Source organism: Gopherus flavomarginatus, chromosome 5 (genome assembly GCF_025201925.1).
Source record: "Gopherus flavomarginatus isolate rGopFla2 chromosome 5, rGopFla2.mat.asm, whole genome shotgun sequence".
Taxonomy (NCBI): domain Eukaryota; kingdom Metazoa; phylum Chordata; order Testudines; family Testudinidae; genus Gopherus; species Gopherus flavomarginatus.
The window spans coordinates 142,870,427-142,890,474 of record NC_066621.1 but is presented as its reverse complement, the minus strand read 5'-3'; the positions used below and the strand labels follow the sequence as shown (position 1 = coordinate 142,890,474).

The 20,048-nt window shown below is 42.8% G+C and overlaps 1 protein-coding gene across 50 annotated transcripts in view; it reads left to right on the top strand.

The window, feature by feature from the left end:
* The window catches only part of AHNAK2 (AHNAK nucleoprotein 2), an 83,705-nt gene that overhangs the window by 29,807 nt on the left and 33,850 nt on the right, over positions 1 to 20,048 (top strand). For all 50 annotated transcript variants that reach the window (XM_050952489.1, XM_050952486.1, XM_050952484.1 and 47 more), the window contains exons 2-6: positions 10,154 to 10,218; positions 11,008 to 11,103; positions 13,992 to 14,054; positions 17,102 to 17,243; positions 17,838 to 18,019. In XM_050952489.1, the coding sequence (XP_050808446.1) occupies positions 14,040 to 14,054; positions 17,102 to 17,243; positions 17,838 to 18,019 (339 nt within the window). In that variant the 5' untranslated portion in view covers positions 10,154 to 10,218; positions 11,008 to 11,103; positions 13,992 to 14,039. The remainder of the gene's footprint in view (positions 1 to 10,153; positions 10,219 to 11,007; positions 11,104 to 13,991; positions 14,055 to 17,101; positions 17,244 to 17,837; positions 18,020 to 20,048) is intronic.

The window sequence follows — 20,048 nt, the reverse complement described above, 5'->3', positions numbered from 1 at the left end:
GCCCGTGGTAAGCAGGAAGTTTTCCCAGTTTCTCTTTCAAGCAAAATATCCCACAGGGAAGAGGAAAAACTAACAAGCAGGAACTGAGTCACCCTGTGGATTTTATTGTTCGTGTTCCTGTGTTCAAACAACATTGTCCTTTAAATAAAAAATCCCTCTGAGCTGAATTGCAGCTAAGATGTTTTAGCATCACTTGAATCAGGTGCACTAATCAGTCATGTCACAGCCCTTCAAGACTGCAGTTTCATTAAGCGAATCTACAAGGGGTTTCTTTTATAACAATAGATCTTGAAGCTTATGAAAGTGTTGGCTTTTTTACTCGTTAGTGTAGCAATGGGTCGTCATTTCCATTTGTAACTTGAGCAAAAAAAAAAGAAGAAGAAGGCAGCTCTAGGGAAAATCAGGAGGAATATTGGAATATTTTAGGCAGCTGATTACAAAGAGTACAATAACTATTTTTATGCTGCATATACCATTTGCACAGCACATTTAGCAGATGGACTGGCAAATGCTAACTAGTCCAGCCACATGATGCAGTTAGGAAAAAGAAAGTGGTTTTGCTTATTGATTCATGCATCTTTATTACAGTAGATTTTGGAAAGTGCAGAAAAGGAAGCCAAAGAGCAGAGAGTAATTTAAATACTGCAGATTCATTCTTTTGCTCAGAAAATGGCAAGTAGGAGAGATGATGGGGTTGGTCTGTTTCGTCATTGTTTTAACATTGGTTTGGTTTGTTTGTGATGCTTTTTAATTAAATTAAAAGTTCCAATGTAGGAAACTTCCAATTATGAGAACTTTAGGGAGACCAAACCCAAGAATTCACTAGTTTAGTAGAGGCTGGTGGTTGACTGACTGTCCAAAGCTCTGTTGTGATTGGCCACATGAACCTTTTGGAGGATGTCTCCGTTATTCACCAACTTCCCAAAGGGCAATTCTGTGAGGATCTCACCACTGAGACACAAACAGTCTCCAAGCCCATTAAGTTAACGGGGAAGGTTAATGGGGAATAAAGGTAACAAGGGCAGTGGATGGCAATGCTTAAGGAATGGGTGAAAAGATGCAGTTAAGGGGCTGGTGAAGGGCCGAAAGAGGAACAGTAGCAAGTTTGAACTGCCCTTATCATCACCACCACCACAAAATGCAATGCCACCAGGTGTGGCTCTTTCAGCTACTGTTAACTCTCTTGCTATTGTACAAACCAAAAGCCCAGATTCAAGACAACCTGCCTATCCAAGAACGACTCTTATGCATGTGTTTAAATCCCATTGACAATAATGAAACTCAAGCACATGCTTAAAGTTCAGCATGGGCTCAAGTGTTTTCCTGAATTAGGAGCTAACCTAGGAATTGTTTCATATCCTAAATTTAGCATTCGTCAGAGAAAGTGAATTGAAAGTGGTTGTTGGGCCACAAACTGCAGCTGCAAGCACAGCTGGGCTTCTGAGGGCTAGAAGGAAAAAGGAAGAGTTCACATAGGAAGGACACTTTAAAGAAAGAGAAAACGGGTTGAGAAAAAATAACAAATAGCTCACATACTGAAAATAATGGAGAAAAGGTGTTAGAAACATTTAAATGTTCTTGCTTGTGCTTTTAATAGACACTACTCCTAAGAGTGAAGGACTACATTGCACTGATTGCCACAATACTGTATTTTGAAAAAGGGTTTTCAAATAAAAAGTCATAGAATTACAGAGTTGTTCTCTGACAGCAATCAGCCACTCAAGTGTGTTAGTTTTTTTATTTTTTTTTAAGGTTATGAACTTTTTAAAATTAAAACTGAACTTGCCAGAAAATAGATAGTATGTACTAACCCGCTCCCCCCCTTTGCAGGCAGGGCCCCCTCCCTGCCCAGAGGCATCCATGGGGGGTGCAGGGGGTAGATAGTGGACTCCCTCCCCCAATCTGGGGTTAAAGTGGGAGGGGCCTAGTTGTGACCCCCTCCCAGGGCAATGGATGCAAGTTTTTCCCTGTCCTCTCTCTGCATTTGGGGGCCTGTCTCCCATCCCCCCAACCCCAGGGATTTGTGCGCCCCCTGGGAGCTAGCTCTCCACCCCCATCAGTGCATGGTGGCATCACCCAAAATATATTTGGAGGGAACCAACTCTTCCACCCCACCCATGCAGAATTGGTAGCCTCCAGGGCAATCCACCTCTCACAATAGAATGGGGGTGGTGACCCCCCATACCAAGTAGTAGCAACCAAATTCAGACCAAACCATGTACAACTGAGGGGGAAATTAGCTTGAAATGAGCCCGCCCATATCCACATTAGATAGTAGCTCCCCAAAACAAGCTGCAGAACAGTGCATTTTCTGGAGGCATGCCCCCCCAATGCAGAATGAAAGGGTCCAGGTCCAAACACCAACCCCCAAATTCTGACCAATGGTAGCAGTTGGAATAGTCCATCTGTAAGGAGGGTGTGGATAACACCATATGTGGAAGCACATTGTCTCCCCACCCCATTTCATGCAATGGTAGCAGCCACTAACTGGAACGGTCCACCTGCATGGAGCAAGGAGGGGGAACGTTTGTGTTGAGGCTGCTCACCTTGGGATCCCCTTCTTGCCTGTGCAATGGTAGCAGCCACTACATGGAGCAGACCAACTCCCCCCCCCAGCTTTCTCTCCATTCTGAGCCATGGAAGCAGCAGACAGCTGGAATGATCCATCTGCAAGGGGGAGACTCCCCCCAAGCCAGACTCTTCCCCCCACCAGGCTCTGCCCCATCAGACGCTGATGGTGCGGAAGATGGTGAAGCCGGACAGGGCGGTGGTGATCAGGACCCCTGGGCACTGCGGGTGCGAGTGCAGCTCCTTGATGTCGGTCTCCCCCTGGTGCTCAAACAGCAGCTGGGGGGGAAATGGAGGCCAGGGCCAGGTCATCCTCACTCTCCCCCTCTCCCTCCTGGTCCCGCTCCACTGCCAGGTCCCACTGGGTCACCTAGTCATCTGCACCAGCGGCTGCGAACACCCCCCCATCCATGGGGTGCCACTCCACCGAGGTGACGGGCGCCACATGCTGCTTGTAGGTCGCCATGCTCGTGTCTGTCTCGAAGAGGCGCAAGTCCCAGATGCCAGGGCCCCATCGTCCCCCCCGTTGAGGAGGAAGGGCTCGTGGCGGTTCCAGCTGATGACGTTGACGTCGCTGACGTGGGCCTGGCTGGCTGCCAGCATGCAGGCCCGGCCTGGCGCTGCCTGCAACGTCCCACACCCGGATGGACAGGCACACATCTGGAGTGACTAATAGCATGGAGCTAAATGCATGTGAGGTGCTTGCTCACTACTAATGCACATCTTGGAATGGCTTATTGGTATAAGGGCTTGTTTAAAACCTTCCAAGATGCTATTTACGTAGGTCCTCTGTCACAGGGTCCATTCACTGCTAGTGGCGCCTCCTGCTGGCCATCTGGGGATTAGCTCTGGGCAGGCAGTGCACCCTAGTGGTGTCTCTCCCACCATCCTCTCTCCCTGCAGACCTCTCTCACTCCAGGAACTGCAGCCTCCTCTTCATGGTTCAGCTCTTCAGCTGGGTCAGCATGTGTTCCCCACTTCTTGGGCATCAGAGTCCTTCTTGGCAAATGGGCTCAGGCAGTCTTTCTGCTCACTGCCCTGTTGGTTCCTCTTCATCAGCTGCTGATAAGGGGACCTGGGCCCACCCTCTACTCAGGGGCCTGGCTCAGGGGCTCTCTCATTAGCAGCCACGGTTTGACCCACCTCATATCTTGCTGCTCTTTCCCCTAAGCCCTGCCTACCTCTCTGGAGTTCCCCCTTCTCTGGATTTGCCAGTCCAAACTCTCCCTACCCAGGGAGTAACCCAGGCTACTTGCCTTAGCCCCAGACACACTTCCCTTCTCCCAGGGAGTGACTGCAGACTTCTTCCCTGCAGCACCTTTCTGTTGCCAGCTACCTTTATACAGGCCCCTCCTGTTCCTGTTCAGTGGAGCCTTGCATCTGATTAATCAATTCCTGCTCCCTGGCTCTTCCTCCTGGTGCAACCTGGGAAGTTAATTGGGCCTACCTAGCCACCTTAACCCCTTCCAGTCCTGTGTGGAAAGGACACCCCATCACATCCTCCTTATACTGTGAATTTATTTATGTGTGCTGATTTACACCAGCTGAGGATAAATACATCTTATGGCTCCAATCCTGCAAAGGCTTACACAAGTGCTTATATTTAAACATGAGAGAAAAGGTGGGGGAGGTAACAGAAGTTGATCCAATAAAAGCTATTACCTCACCCACCTTTTCTCTTTACTATCCTGGAACCAACATGGCTACAACTACACTGCATGCATACATTTAAGCATGTGAATAGATCCAGTAACGTCACTTGACATTTATTTATATTGTACATGATTTGCAAAATTGCTCTGAAAATCCAGCCCAGGCTCAAAAATCTGCTAACTACTATTATTTTCATTATTACGTTATTATATGCTCAAAATGTGTTGGGCCCTGTACAACATGCAGTGTAGGAAAACACAGTCCTTTCCCTAAAGGGATTGCAATTTATGACTGCATTCTGCAAACACAATGCACATGAGGACTTCAGCTGAACTCAAAGTTAATCCCATGTGTAAGACTGCATCCACATCATGAAAAAATGAGTTTTCTTAGCATGTGTTACCTAACATGTAAAAAAACCACAGTGAAGACGTCAGTTTTTCATTTTCACGCATGTTAACAGGTTGAGGTAAACACGAGGGGGGAGCGTAGCATTTTTCTCCTAATATGCATTAAAACTACAACAGGCTTGTCTTTACTTGGGTTAGTTGCCACATGCTACGGAACACATGGCAAGAACACACTTTTTTTCCTGGTGAAGACAAGGCTTGAGTGTTAGCATGATTTGAGCTAAGGCTACACTAGGAAAAAGGTGAATTTTTACCCCGTGTTAAACTAACCCGTGTTAATCAACCCATATTAAAATCCTAGTGAAGACAAAAGCTTTGAAGTTTTAACTCTTGTTACAGCGTGTTTTTACCATGAGTAGCCACAGGCTACGTCTTCACTGCTCAACAAAAGTACGTATTTACCATGGGATAATTACCATGCATTAACTATAATGCTGTAAAACATAGTGGTGACAAGGCACTGTTAAACTAGGTGAAGTCAGCCACACACAGGGAGTATAGTGTTGACGTCACCTACCTACCTCATCATAAAAATTACAGATGCCTTGTCTCCATTAGGATTTTACAGTGAGATAACGCTCACAGATTCATTATCTTGTGGTAAAAACACCCGTTTGTCAGTGAAGACAAAGCCCAAGAGGCTGACTGTACAAACATTTATGCACATGTGTAACTTGAACCCTGTGAGTAGACAAAATTGGAACTGCTTAAATGAGCAAAATTACTCACATACATAAAGTGTTTCAGGATCAGGCCCCCAAAAGACAAGACAACAGAACAAGGTAGGAAGAAGAGACACAACATGCAAGCAAAACAGAGAGGATACTGACTGGTACACACACAATTCATTCAAGTTTTTAAAATATACTTTTAATGACATTTTATATGAATTTTCTTATTTTTTCTTATTTTCTTTAAAAATATATACATATTGTAAATTAATTTCCCAGTCTCCAAATTAAATCTAGATTTTAATTAAATGGAAATGACAAATTCAAGCATGACTATTAGATTAGCTGATACTGTCACACTTTATTTTGACACTTAAATGTTGCTTTTTTAGAAATTGTTACATCTGTAGATTTGAACATTGAAATAGTTACCTGGTTTTAAATTTTTGCATTGTTTTCCCAAACAGGCAAATTGAGTTGGCCACACTAGAGAGAAATTATCAGAAAAACTTATTTTAAAAAGTGAATGTGGTTTTGAGTCATATGATATGAACTTGTTCTGTTCGATATAACTCCTACTCCCTACTTTCAAAAAAATTCCTCTGTTCTGAAATCAGTCCAGTGACTATTGGAAGTGGTTACAGACATGAATTCCATTTTGTTTATGAAAACATTTTGGACAAAGCATTGATTGTCAAGGACTCATGAAAAGAATTAAAACCTATGAAATATTGGCATAACTGCTATTTAGAGCGTGAAAATGACAAACACATGAATCACAGTTTCTTAGCACAGTTATTTATATACAGAAAAAAAAAGCTTTGCTAAAGACAGAATTAATCAGTGTAGTTCTAATTTTTATAAGTTTGCTTTTAGTGTCTTGTGAAATATGAAAAATTTGGGCCAAAACTTGGGGCTAGTTTTACTGTGGCAAGAAGGGGCGTATGAGCCCCAGATGGCTGCATAATAAGGCTGAATACAAGGGTAACTGATCTGGAGGGCAACTGGCCTATGAGGAGGCAGAGGGCAGCAAGGACAGATTCATACTCACTCAGTGGCAGGACGTGCAAAGTTTCTTGAGAGGTAGGATATTTGTGCAGGAGACCTCCTTTTTCCATCAACTGAGTCATTTCTATATGGATGAGATGGGGTTGGGTTTCCTAATTTTTTCATGAAGTAAGAGTAAATAATTTTAGCAGTACTTCAGGAAAAGATGCACAGGGTACTCCCTCCCTCACTAACGAAAACTGAAGAAAGAGGTCTTTTTATTCTTGGGGATGGATTTGCTCCTTAAAATACACGGATGCATTTTGGTGTATGTTTTGGTGAATCTCTAAACACCTCTATGTTCAGAGCTAGGTAAGGGTTTTGCCTGTCAGCTGTACAATACCCCTGAATGAGTCAGAATGATGAGTGATATCTACCATTTGTAGGTTGGTCAGGTATTTGAAAAATACTTGTGGGTATCAGGTTCCTCCACCCTGCTGACCCATCCCTGGCAAAATACAGGAAATTCCCTTTGCTCTGTCACTGCTACAATCCACCTACATGCCCGTGCTTGCCTTGTAGAAGAGATGAACTGAGAATTCAGTCACAGACAGTTAAAATCAGAATTAAAAATAGCAGTCAAGGTTGGGAGGTAAGTGCCCAACTGTCACTGAAACTCAGTAAGAATGAGGTGCTTAACTCCCCTGGGCCTTTTGAACATCCCAATTTTAGGGATTAGGCTAGACCAGCAGGTGATAAAGACATATAGTAGTTATAGGTTTCCTTTGTTTAAAGCATGTGGTTTAACACGTTTTGTATAGTTTTATTGTACCTTAATCAGAACTTCTAGTGTAAATGCACGCAGTCACTGCACAGGACAAAAAAAGGTGTGGCCTTCTGCACAGCTAAACAAGCCAATAAGGTACAGTTTATAGGGCCATTCTGGTTTTGAAAACGGAGGGCTTGATTCCCTGCTGCATTGCTCCTGTTTGATAATGGGGTAATTTCACTGAAATCACTGATGTCATACCGGGGTAAAACAGGAGGAAAAGCAGGGTGAACCAGCCCTACAAACTGTACGGAGAATTTTTTCCTTTCTGTCTTCCAGTAGCAAATGACAACATTATTGCCTACTGCCCACACTGAACACTAAAATTAACCTAGCAATGGCAGGACTTCAAGTGCTGCATTTGATGTGTCTGAGGAGCAAGTGAGCTAACAGACTGAAATTATATTTTGTTAAGTCACTTTGCTGGCCACCTGTGCTTGTGGGTGCGTTTTTGTTTTCCAGTGAAAACACAATAATACAAAATGTCCAAGAAAATAGTAAAGACTTGGGCTTATGGTAACAGCCATAAAACTAGGCATCTGCAGCTGCATCTTTAGAAAAACCAACAAAACTAAACACTCTGGGCTCAGGCCTACAGCCATGACACACATAAAATTCTCATTGAATTACATGTGGGTAAGAGCTCCCCCACACACATACCCCCACACCCCTCCCAGGCCAAAATTTTCAAACGGCAGTGTCCAAATTTAGGCTCCTAAACACACATTTAGACTTCTAAACAGAACTGTATTGATTTTCAAAGACGCCGAACCTTTGCAATGCCCATTAACTTTAGTGAGATTTATATTGCCTCAGCACCTTTGAAAAATCAGGCCCATATAAATGACGTAGGGTCTTAGGAGCCCAACCTGCATACCCGCCTTCTTTGAAAACTTTAGCCCAGTATTGTTTTGGAGATATATATTTAAACAACTCTGTTCTCTTCATTTAAGTGAAGCTTTTAATCCTCGATCAGATTGTTTTGCTGTTTCTGAGTATTATTATTTAATACCAATAAAATTATCTAAATAATTTCACATGCAAAGAAAAACCAGATTAGAAAAAACTAAAGAACGGAGTGCAGAGCCCTATGAAGATGAGCTAGCAACAAACAACAACAAAGTCATCTTAGAAAAAGTGACTTGGAAAAATCTTAGGAAAAGATTAACAATATAGCGGGTTAAACATACACAAGTAGGACCTGTCTGTTCACACATCCCAGTTATCATTCATCAGACTGTACATGGGAGATCTGACCTGGAGATTCTTCACTCACAGTGGTCAGTAAGTTGGACCATTCTGCTTGTGGGTCTCTTTGCCACTGTCTGAACTGCTCATAAATTTCTTTGACATTAATAGGCTCATCTGTGAATGAGAACTACTCACATGACTGACAATTGCAAGATGGGCCCTAAATGTGGCATAAAAAACATAAAGTAAAAAGAAAATAGAGCAAGAAGTTTGATGGGGGAGGGGTAAGAGGAGTGACTAGAAAGGACAAGAAGAAAAGGAATATTTGCTTATGAGGGAGTATTAGTGGAACAATATGCACATTAGAGAATGTGCAATTCTATCACACTATCATTGATTAGGCCTACATTTTCAAAAGTGATTAGTGCTTTTGGGTATCTCAATTTTTGGGTGTCCAACTCAAGGCACCTAAAGGGGGTCTGGTTTTCAGGAAGTGATGACAACCCAGCCTCTGAAAATTAAGCTTTTTAGAGATGTTACCGTTTGGGCACCCAAAACTGAGGGATTCAAAATCCCTGGTCACTTCTGACCATCTGGTGTCCTGGGATAAGAGATGGAAGGCCTTCAAACTTTAGGAAATTTGATTGCGTGAGACAAAGGTTTAGTTTGCTTTTTATTTTGTCTAAATAAGTTCAGCTATCCCTGCCATGGCTATCTGATACTGACCAATATCAGCTGAGTCTTTTTGGTTATCGTGGCCCTAAGCACTCTGCACAAAGATAGACCTACATTCCACAGCAAGGCCCTGTACTTCCGATCTATCCCAGTGCTGAATTTACAGCCCTTTGGAAATTCTCTGGCAGCTTCAAGTAAATTCAAACTCTGATGCTTTTATTGAATCATATTTGAAAAACAAATTTTGCAGCCAGCATAATATTCCATGTGCTAATTCACCTGATTTTATCCTGCCCCCAAATTTTTCATTCACTGCAGAGTTTTGCATTGCCAGTGCATAACTGCATTAGAATGGCGGTGGCTTTGGTGGAAAGAGTTTTAACCCTTGAGAAGCTGTAGGCAGCAGTTTCAGATTTCATATCCACGAGGCAGCTGAATCTGTTGGCAGTAAGGAAGTTCTGGACTTCCTCTTTCACTCACCGTGAGAGGACAAGGGCAGAGGTGACTTGAACACCTTGGAAAGTAGAACTCCAAGTTTCTTACCCCAGCAACCAACCCCACCTCCTATCTCCCAGTCCCAATATCCTTCAATGCACCAAACAATTATGGATAAGCACATCAGCTAGATGCTTCAGCTAAAATGATTGATGTAAAATAGTTAATGTTGATATTTAAAATGCCATAATTAAGCTTCAGCATTAACAGCCACGATATGAGGCAATGCCCACATTTCAGGAACTATTATTTCAGGCTACCTGGCTGCTGTATGCTTTCCTGTCTCTTTGAGTGTGTAAGTCAATTAAAGAGCTTGAAATAGAATTCAGATGCTTAGTACCTGTTTTGAGCCATTAGGCCACAATCCTTTCCATTAATTTAAAAGATTCCTGCCAGTTTGTAATGTATTTTTCCAGGTTCGGGACTTCTTTCCTCTTTTCTCTTTACAAAGTTTGCATCAGTGGAGGTGTGACTATTTTTTGTACCTTTGGGAAGACTAGCAGGATGAAATTTGAGAAATCCTGCCATAAAGATTGGATTTGAAGGCTATCAGCCCATCCTGTGACTTTCCACAACCATACTGCTCTCTAAACTTGGTATTTGTAAAACTCACTGCCTTGTGCACTGAGTTGACAGAGCAGCACCTAAACTGATGGCTCATATGTTGTTTCCAGGTTCTGACATACAGCTGAGACCAGGGGAGCCTGAGGTTGATGCTGATGCAGAAGAAGACGATTCTGTGAGTAATGTTACTGTTTACTTCTGAAAGCTTGATAATTAATATTTTATTTATATTTTTTTTCACAAAGATGTGTCTATTATTATTTCTGTTAAGGAGATATCCTGGCAGCTTGATCGGCCTTCTGATAAACTGATGTTCAGATATACAGAATTCTAAAGGACAGAATTTGGGGCAACGTAACATGCATTAAACTGGGGCTCTTTGCATTAAAGGGAGGGCTTTCCCCCTCAGAGATTTGTACGTGCCAGTAAAAGTTATATTCCATGGTATAGCAAATTCTTGTTTTCACAGTGGTTGAATTTTTGTTTCAAGGATGGCCTAACTTGTCCACTGGCATGAGTTTCCTGAGAGACCCCAGAAGGAATTTTGCTGAGTCAGTCAGAATTCCTCCTAGGAATTCCAACTGCTATGAGGCTCCACTGCACATCTGAGGTTACGGGGGGCATAATTTAGCCCTAAAGCAAGGGGGGAAAGTCGTCATAACCTCTTATGATCATTATTTCCATCTAATCTGTCTGTATTTCAAATGTATCCTTAGTTAAGAAAGACATTGTGAAAGCATCATTTCAGTTTCCAAGGACTATATCCTCTGTTGTTTATATCAGATTCTTAAATGGGAATTATGTTTGCACCAAAAGGAAATAACGAATGGCCATTCTGCAGCCACTGTTACTGGTATCAGGCTTGCACAGAGAGGAATTTTATATTATATTAATTGCCTCCTGACCAATAGGGATTACTGTTGCTAAATGATGACCGTTATTTCCCCTCATTTCTTTCCTGTAGGTCAATGAAGTGACAATAGAAAACATACGGCCAAGGCCACAAGGATCCTCTCCAGTTTATGAGTATTCCATAGAAGAAGAATATTTTAACAAAAAGGCAAGACATACATAAGGTTTTCATGTTACACTCAATTCATTTTTGACCAAATTCTCATCTTTTGGGGCTTATTAGCAAAAATCCCATTGACTTCTGTAGGATTAGAATTTGGACATGTATAAAAAGTACTTTGAAATCCACACCCTCACCTTCTCAATCCTTTCATAGCCCTTTTAGTTTACCAAACAGTGCATAATTACTTGTATTTATGGGCAGGAGAGTTTCAGGATTCAGCTGACTTTTCATTGTGAAGAAAAAGCATGATCAGTAATATATACATAGAATCATAGGGACCTCAGGAGGTCACCTAGTCCAACCCCCTGCTCAAAGCAGGACCAATCCCCAGATGGATTTTCACCCCAGTTCCCTAAATGGCCCCCTCAAAGATTGAACTCATAACCCTGGGCTTAGTAGGCCAATGCTCAAACCACTGGGCTATCCCTCCCAATTAAGAAAATATTTGGTTTTCTATATGAAAATGTAAAGCATTAAAGGATTTTTCCCCCCTAATTCTTTCCTGATTGGAGGTGGGGTGGAGAGTATCAGGAAACAACTTTCTGAAAAATATAACCTGTAAAAAAAAAAAAGGTCTAAGATTGAGCCTTTGGAATTATCTGTATTTCTTGGTTAATTAAAGGATAAAGATTTAATTAGTATGATGCGTAAGAGTGTGACTCACCACTGAAGCAACCCCTCATGGCCACTCGGGATACTACAGGAGCCTCCCTCTGGCCACGTCCAGACTAGGAAATAAAATCGATTTTAGATACGCAACTTCAGCTACGAGAATAACGTAGCTGAAGTCGAATTTCTAAAATCGAGGTACTCACCAGTCTGGACGGGGCGGCATCGATGTCCGCGGCTCTCCGCGTCGATTCCGGAACTCCGTTCGGATTGATGGAGTTCCGGAATCGATGTAAGCGCGCTCGGGGATCGATACACCGCGTCCAGACTAGACGCGATATATCGATCCCCGAGCAATCGATTTTAACCCGCCGATGCCGCGGGTTAGTCTGGACGAGGGCTCTGACAAATGGCTGTTTAGGTGCTCCATCTCTTCCTGTGACTCAGGCCTCTGGCTGGAGCATTGATAGTCCAACCCTCTTTGGAGTAACCCAAGAGTCCAACAAACAACAGTTCACCAGCTCATGTTGGGTTTTCAGCCTAACTCTAGACTCATTAGCCTGAACCCTGGGACAAGGGGGATTTCCACACACCTTCCTCAACCTTCCCTCACCTCTGGGTTCCAGTCCAGGGACCCTTTAATAAGCAGCCAAGGTGTGTCTACACAGACCTCCTGCTGCCTCCTTGGACCACTTCCTTCCTCCACTTGTCTTGAGCCTTTCCCATGCCTCATTGTCTATCAGCCTCTCTCTCCCTCTCTAGAGCCCTTTCACAAGCTCACTGCAGAGCTTTAGCACTTTCTGCCACTCGTGTGGCTTTGCTACAGAAGAGTTTCTCTACTCCCCTAGCAGAGCAGTCCCTTACCCTGTGGGAGTTTTCCTGTCCTTCCACCAGCATGCAGAATCCTGGGAAACTCACTTCCTCCACCTTGCCTTCACAACTGCCTTGTATTCCCAGTTGCAGGCTGGCCTGCCTTCCTTCAGGGAGGCTCTATCTGCCAGCAGGCCAACACAGATACCTGGATGCAGCCAGTCTTCTGCCCCTGAATCAGAGCCAGATATCTGCTCTCCTTCCTGGTCAGTACCCCACTGAGCTTTTAGCTCCTCCCTCTAAGGCCTGGTCCACACTACACAGTTAAATCGATTTAAACAGCGTTAAATCGATTAAACTCTGTACCCGTCCACACTACAAGGCACTTTAAATCGATTTTAAGGGCTCTTAAAATCGATTTATGTACTCCTCCCCAACGAGAGGAGTAACCCTAAAATCGATAATGCTATATCGATTTTGGGTTAGTGTGGACGGAAATCGAAGTTATTGGTCTCATTCCTTTAATGTAGCTACCCAGAGTGCACCGCTCTGGAAATCGATGGTAGCCTAGGACCATGGACGCACACCACCGAATTAATGTGCCCTAATGTGGACGCATAAAATCAATTTTATAATATCGGTTTTATAAAACCGATTTTAGTAATTTCGATTTTATGCTGTAGTGTAGACGTAGCCTAAGTTTGACAGCTGCTACTGGTGTAGTGAGGTGGAGCTGATTGACCTCACAGGCTCTCATTAAATCCTTCATGCTCATTGTGGGGTTATACACACAACCAGTAGGGTTATGCCTAGGGTTTCCCAGGATTGTCCCTTTTTTGAGGTAGCTGTCCCAGACAAAATGGTTCAGATATCCCATTTTTTTGTACCTCAGACATGCATGTTTAAACAAGCATGATGAATCCACAGCATGACTGACATACAGTTTGTTCCTTCAAAAAAATGGGAAACCAAAATATTTGGGAACTATTGTCAGTTTCACCTAAATGTTTTGGTTGTAAAAAAATTCTGTAAAATGATTTCTCATTTTGAAATGGCTTTTAATTTTATTTACAATATTTAAAAATGTTAAAAATGCTCAAAATGAAGTGTGTGCTTTGACTGAGCTGAAATGATTTTTTTTAGGCTTTTTTTTTTTGGCTTTTTAAGTCACCAAACTATTTTTTTTAAGTGCCAGCAAACAATCTGCACAACTCTTATCATGTGGTTAAATCCACACACACTGAGCTGAAAATTAACATTATAGACTCTAATGGAAACATCCGCTATTGGTTTTTAAAACAGTAATAGACTTCAGTGTGAATTATGAATTTTAGCTCTCACCAAAATATAGGCTAGGAGCCCTGTTTTGAGCAAGGCAGAGGCCATATAATCTCTATGTGAACTTTACAATACCATCTTAGCTGAACACTAACTAATTACAATTGTTTTTTCAGCTACAAGAAGATACAGAGAATGAAAAATATTCCACAGACAAACAAAAAATGAGTCATTCACAGGTGAGTTTAAAAGGTTACACAGAAAGCAAATTTCATTAGACAGTGCAAATATGGCAAGAGTGAATAGAGGAGAAAGAACAATGGATTCACATGAGTTTTGGAAGCCTGCTTAATAAATAAGATTCATATTGTATATTGTATACTGTGTTAATCACAAGAAATTACTGCATCATGGGAATATATGCACCACCGATATTTTCCCCTTCCCAACGGAAAGAACGTTGTCATAATGTAAAGCTCCTGCCTTAATGGGATAGGGTATAGAGAGAATATGGTCTTGCATGCCACACCTCTGTAAAAACCCAAGAGCAATTTTTTACAGTTAGGCTCATTGTTTTCTACAGTATAAACGCTTCACAGGTGTGTGTGACACACCAGGGTACAATCCAGACTAATGAACAGCTGTGTCACTCCTGCCCTGCAGCTTTGGGTGCCTTACAATGCCTTGCTAAAGTAGCTGCCACCTGGCTGCTCACGGTCTTCCAGCCTGCAAGCCACACCCTGAGTATGTATAACTGCAGCCTGCCAGCTACATGTGGGTTACATTCTGGTTCTCACCAGCCTTGACTATACTTCAGGGTAACCCAAACACGCCCCCGACCCCCTGTTTTAGATTTTCCCCAGAAATGTATATCCTGTACTGCCCAGCACTCTCCTGGACAATACAAGTTTTATTAAGTCCATTATTCCTATATGAGACTAATATGCACACAACGTGAACCAACTGGAGTTATCTCCAGACACTTCAATTTAAACACACTGGATTGCATAAAACAGCAAAACAAGTGTATTAAGTACAAAGGGATAGATTTAAAGTAAGTGCACCTAATGAAGCATAAAAGTCAGAAATGGTTACAAGAAAAATAAAGATAAGATGTTTACTAATGCCTAACTTAAACTACATCAAAGTCAAGCAAAATTTCTCACCACATGCTTTCAGCAGTCTAACTGACCAAAACCTGTAGATCAGGACCCCTCTCCCAGAGTCCAGCCTTGTCGCTGCAGGTGCAGAGAATGTGATGGGCAGCGAGAGAGAGGGGTGTACTGGGGTATTTGTCCCTCCTCTTTACAGTTTCAGTCCCTCTCCTGAAAAACATTTTCAGCTGGCACTAGGCGACAAAGAGTCTACATGGAAGGATGTTCCCTGCTGTTTTTTCCACCTGTTTGAACTTCCTTTGTCTTCCCTTCCTGCTTGAAGACTCTGTTTACAGCTTACATGCAAATTAAGCAGAGCACATATTCCTTTATTTAGGACAGACCTGTTTGCTAACGTCTGCTTGGGCAAGGCTGTGGGGATTGGAACACGTGCACCATACAGGGAAATCTTATAAACTTCACGTACAATGTTGCCACACAATATTTTATCAGGACAATACTGACCAGAAAATTATGAGTTTTCAAATGGTACCTTACAAGGCATACTTTGTACCTGTAGTGTGTAGGGTGCGAATACAAGGATACATTCTGTCACTGTGGGTTTGTGAGGTGAATGAACACAGAGAATAAAGAAAAGAAAATAAGACTACCACACTTGCTTTCAGATGTGCCCTATAATACCTTGCTGGGAATACAGGTGCACACTCTTCCGCGATACCCATCTCTCTTTTATTTGCTCCACTGATCTTAGGATTGCAGTATTCTAAGAAGAGTGAGTGGTCTCCCACATTTCTTATAGGTTGCTGCCATACAGAGACACATAAAAGCCAATTTTCTTGGTATGGTTGTTGTCAGATCCTACCATTATTTTATCTATTTGGGGGAAGTTTAACATACAGCCTTTTTAAGGTAAGAGTCTACATTTTTACACACTCAAAACTCATGCTTGGGTAGATCATCAGCTGATATAAATGCTGACTTACCGCAAAGGTAGGGTAAGTCAAGGATCTGGCCCATTCAAAGAAATACAGGGCCAAAAACTGACACTGGAAGATCTGAATGACAATAAAAGAAAGATTAGTTTATGAATTAATATAATTTTTATCTATTGCTCACTTCTGACCAATCATATAGAGGAGCCAACACAATCTTATGTCTGGCACATTCCTGAAAGTGCATTATTATTTACTATTTGTCTTATTGTAGTATCTAGGAGTTCTAGTCATGAAACAGGATGCACTATGCTAGATGATGTACAAATACAGAACAAAAAAAATTCCCTGCCCCAAAGACACCAACAGCAAAGACCTGTGGAGAAGGCCAAACTCCTGTCAAGGGGTGGTGGGAGAGCAGGAAGACAGACCCTCAGGGGCTGGGCCAGGCTTGGCATAGGCACCAACTCCGTGGGTGCTCCGGGGCTGGAGCACCCATGGGGAAAAATGGTGGGTTCTGAGCACCCACCGGGAGCCCCCCTATCAGCTCTCCCCACCCACCCAGCGCCTTCTGCCCATTGGCGGGCCCTGCTGATCAACACCTCCCCCACTCCCCATGCCTCTCACGTGCCACAATCAGCTGTTTCACGGTGTGCAGGAGGCTTGGGGCGGGGAAGGAGCGAGGGCATGGCACACTTGTGAGATGGGGTGGAACGGGGCAGGAAGAGGCGGAGTGGGGGTGGAACAAGGGCAGAAAGAGGAGGGGCAGAGGTGGGACCTTGGGGGAAGGGATGAGTGGGGGCAAGAGGCAGAGTCCTGGCAGAGTCAGGGGTCCAGCACCCCCAGCACATTGGAAATTCAGCACCTGTGCAGCTTGGGACTGGGGCAAATGAAATGAACTTTAAAGAGAAGACCCAGCCCTTCCTCCCTGAGGCTCTGTCTTTCTGCTCCCCCAGCAGGACTTGAGCTGAGCAATCTGGCCCCTATCCAACACAACACTTAAGTATGTGCTTAACTTTAAATATTTGCACAGTTCCATTGGAATGGAGTCAAGGTGTTCAGCACTTTTCCCATATTGTACATATAAGTTCCCATTTTTAAGCAATCTTTCTTGAGGAGATATGGTAAGTATTTCTGAAGATGCTCATTTTGTGTGTGAGAGGAAGATTTCAGTATAGTCTCAAGTGGTCAGTATGAATTAACAATGAATTTTAACATGACATCTTTCTGGGCATCTAGGAGTCTATGGAGGTGACCCTGAAAACAGAAGTGGAATCTGGTGCTAGCGGTTTTAGTGTGACTGGTGGAGGAAATGAAGGAATATTTGTAAAACAGGTGCTCAAGGGATCCCCTGCTTCGAAAATATTCAGTTTGAGAGAAGGTACAGTCTGATATTCTGAATTTTTTAAAAACACTATTATCTAGAAATTTGATAAAAAAATAAAATCACAAAATTTGTGTATACGTACACACACACACACTCATATTTTCAGATACTAGAAAATAGGTCTCCGTCCTGCAAACACCAGTGCACATGTTTAACTTTACTCCCATCAGCAGTTTGCAGGATCAGTACCTGAAATAATAATGAAATATGGATTTCCTATAAATCATGGAATACACTACTCTTCACTAGAACTAGTCAGTAATTTTTTTTAAAAAAAGAAATATAATACAATTAATTACATTTCAAAGATAAAAGTAACTTACATCTATGAAGAATGTGGCCCAAAATGCAGTTAGCCTTTTATGAACTATTATGTGTATGACTACACAATAATATAATAAATAATACTATTTAAACAAATAAAACTCCAAAGCATACATATTAAAACAAATCATGATATGCTTTATATAATCATCATATGTTTACGACCCTTCGTGTTTATATAATCATCAAGAACAACGTGATTTGAAAAACCACATGATATAGCAAACTGATATCTTAAAATAAAATGTCTGGTACCATTTGCAGGTGATCAGCTATTAAGTGCCACAATATTTTTTGATAATATCAAATATGAAGATGCACTCAAGATTCTACAATATTCCGAGCCATACAAAGTACAATTCAGTCTCAAGAGAAAACTTGCTGGGAAAGAAGAGCTAGAAAAAATTCATTCTACAGCACAACACAAGAAGGAAAAAATAAGTCAGGTAAAATTATTTCTGTATCATGTTAGAAAGAATAGGAAAATACTACAAAAGTACATTATATAGTAACATTGGAGATGGGAAAATACAGGCCCTTGTCCTGCAAACACACATAGAATCATAAAATATCACGGTTGGAAGGGACCTCAGGAGGTCATCTAGTCCAACCCCCTGCTCAAAGCAGGACCATTTCCCAGCTAAATCATCCCAGCCAGGGCTTTGTCAAGCCTGACCTTAAAAACCACTGAGGAAGGAGATTCCACCACCTCCCTAGGTAACCCATTCCAGTGCTTCACCACTCTCTGAGTGAAAAAGTTTTTCCTAATATCCAACCTAAACCTCCCCCACTGCAACTTGAGACCATTACTCCTTGTTCTGTCATCTGCTACCACTGAGAACAGTCTAGATCCATCCTCTTTGGAACCCCCTTTCAGGTAGTTGAAAGCAGCTATCAAATCCCCGCTCATTCTTCTCTTCTGCAGACTAAACAATCCCAGTTCCCTCAGCCTCTCCTCATAAGTCACGTGCCCAGCTCCCTAATCATTTTTGTTGCCCTCCACTGGACTCTTTCCAATTTTTCCACATCCTTCTTGTAGTGTTGGGCCCAAAACTGGGCACAGTACTCCAGATGAGGCCTCACCAGTGTCGAATAGAGGGGAATGATCACATCCCTTGATCTGCTGGCAATGCCCCTACTTACACAGCCCAAAATGCTGTTAGCCTTCTTGGCAACAAGGGCACACTGTTGACTCATATCCAGGTTCTCGTCCACTGTAACCGCAGGTCCTTTTCTGCAGAACTGCTTCCTAGCCATTCGGTCCCTAGTCTGTAAGAGTGAATGGGATTCTTCTGTCCTAAGTGCAGGACTCTGCACTTGTCCTTGTTGAACCTCATCAAGTTTCTTTTGGACCAGTCCTCTAATTTATCTAGGTCCCTCTGTATCCTATCCTTACCCTCCAGCGTATCTACCACTCCTCCCAGTTTAGTGTCATCTGCAAACTTGCTGAGAGTGCAGTCCACGCCATCCTCCAGATCATTAATGAAGATATTGAACAAAACTGGCCACAGGATCGACCCTTGGGCACTCCACTTGAAACCGGCTGCCAACTAGACATGGAGCCATTGATCACTACCCGTTGAGCCCGACGATCTCGCCAGCTTTCTATCCACCTTATAGTCCAATCATACAGCCCATACTTCTTTAACTTGCTGGCAAGAATACTGTGGGAGACTATATCAAAAGCTTTGGTAAAGTCAAGGAATAACACATCCACTGCTTTCCCCTCATCCACAGACCCAGTTATCTCCTCTTAGAAGGCAAGTAGGTTAGTCAGGCATGACTTGTTCTTGGTGAATCCATGCTGACTGTTCCTGATCACTTTCCTCTCCAATAAGTGCTTCAGAATTGATTCCTTGAGGACTTGCTCCGTGATTTTTCCAGGGACTGAGGTGAGGCTGACTGACCTGCAGTACTCCGAATCCTCCTTCTTCCCTTTTTTAAAGATGGGCAGTACAGTAGCCTTTTTCCAGTCATCCGGGACCTCCCCCATTCGCCATGAGTTTTCAAAGATAATGGCCAATGGCTCTGCAATCACATCCGCCAACTCCTTTAGCACCTTTGGATGCAGTGCATCCTGCCCCATGGACTTGTGCTCATCCAGTTTTTCTAAATAGTCCTGAACCACTTCTTTCTCCACAGAGGGCTAGTCACCTTCTCCCCATACTGTGCTGCCCAGTGCAGCAGTCTGGGAGCTGACCTTGTTTGTGAAGACAGAGGCAAAAAGATCATTTACATTAGCTTTTTCCACATTCTCTGTCACTAGGTTGCCTCCCTCGTTCAGTAAGGGGCCCACACTTTCCTTGACTTTCTTCTTGTTGCTAACATACCTGAAGAAACCCTTCTTGTTACTCTTAACATCTCTTGCTAGCTGCAACTCCAAGTGTGATTTGGCCTTCCTGATTTCACTCCTGCATGCCTGAGCAATATTTTTATACTCCTCCCTGGTCATTTGTCCAATCTTCCACTTCTTGT